The sequence below is a fragment of the Papilio polytes genome, unplaced genomic scaffold (genome assembly GCF_000836215.1).
Source record: "Papilio polytes unplaced genomic scaffold, Ppol_1.0 DF822178.1, whole genome shotgun sequence".
Lineage (NCBI taxonomy): Eukaryota > Metazoa > Arthropoda > Insecta > Lepidoptera > Papilionidae > Papilio > Papilio polytes.
The window spans coordinates 6,318,896-6,319,869 of record NW_013527026.1 but is presented as its reverse complement, the minus strand read 5'-3'; the positions used below and the strand labels follow the sequence as shown (position 1 = coordinate 6,319,869).

Here is a 974-nt window from a genome sequence, read left to right as displayed (position 1 = left end):
CCCGGCGCCGCCCCACCGCCGGCCGGACGCTATTTGGGATCATCTTCGTCGTGACACATTAATATTCTGAAAATAATAGAGCAAAAAGTTAACAAAACAGAACAAGATAAATTAGGAAAATCGAAGATAGCTGCAGTAAATTCAAACAACTAGACTTTCTTACACCAAAAATCAATGGTCAATTAATGCAGCCGATCGGGGTAAATTCGACTTTCATGGGTAGCAAATGGTAGTGCAATTTGTCAAAGGACACGGGTCCGATCAGCAGCCCGCTTATCTGACCAAGTTGGAATAAAACCAGGTCTGTATCATTCCGATTGGCAAGAGACAATCCGGGCCAGGGTAGCGTGGAGGCAGGTCGTTGATAGCAAGAAGAAAAAGGTGTGGCACTCACTGCAGCGCGGCCAGCAGCAGCAGCAGCAGCAGCAGCAGGGCGGCGCGGGGCGGCGTCGCGCGCTCGCCCGCGTTGCCGTGCTGCATGGCTGCGGGCTGCTCCCCTGTAGCCAAAACCACGAAAACAATGGATGAAACACATTTTTAAAATAAAACGAATCTTATCTTCATCGACGTCCAAGGTGGATACTTTTGATGTAGCGAAATAACAAAGAGAAGTTGCAAGGTGCGGCGGCACTCACCGCTCAACACGTGCAGCACCACCGATGCCGCGTCCAGGTTGGAAGGCGAACACGAGTAGTTACCGGAGTCTTCTCTCCGTGGATTGTAAATTATTAAATTGCCCACCTGCGAACCACATACATATATCTGTAATTTTTATATGGTTATGGGTCCCATCGTATCTCCTGTTCACGTGGAACCGAGTTTCCCTGGAGGGGAAATTAGACGAAATTCTGTAACTATTATAATACTTAGCTCAACAGTAAGTATAAAAGAATGCAAACTTTGTATTGAGGTTGTGAGTGTTCGCGTACCGTGGTGTCGGGCGGCAGGCGCTCGGTGCGGATGTCGACGAGGCG

At 49.0% G+C, this 974-nt stretch overlaps 1 protein-coding gene across 1 annotated transcript in view; it reads right to left on the bottom strand.

Annotated features, from left to right (window-relative positions):
• Window positions 1–974, bottom strand: part of LOC106106471 (lachesin-like) — a gene marked incomplete at its 5' end in the record, with an annotated part of 2,142 nt that continues 1,168 nt past the window's right edge. Inside the window, 4 exons of the mRNA XM_013287050.1 lie at window positions 1–66; window positions 395–497; window positions 636–741; window positions 930–974. Coding sequence (XP_013142504.1) covers window positions 30–66; window positions 395–497; window positions 636–741; window positions 930–974 — 291 coding nt within the window. The remainder of the gene's footprint in view (window positions 67–394; window positions 498–635; window positions 742–929) is intronic.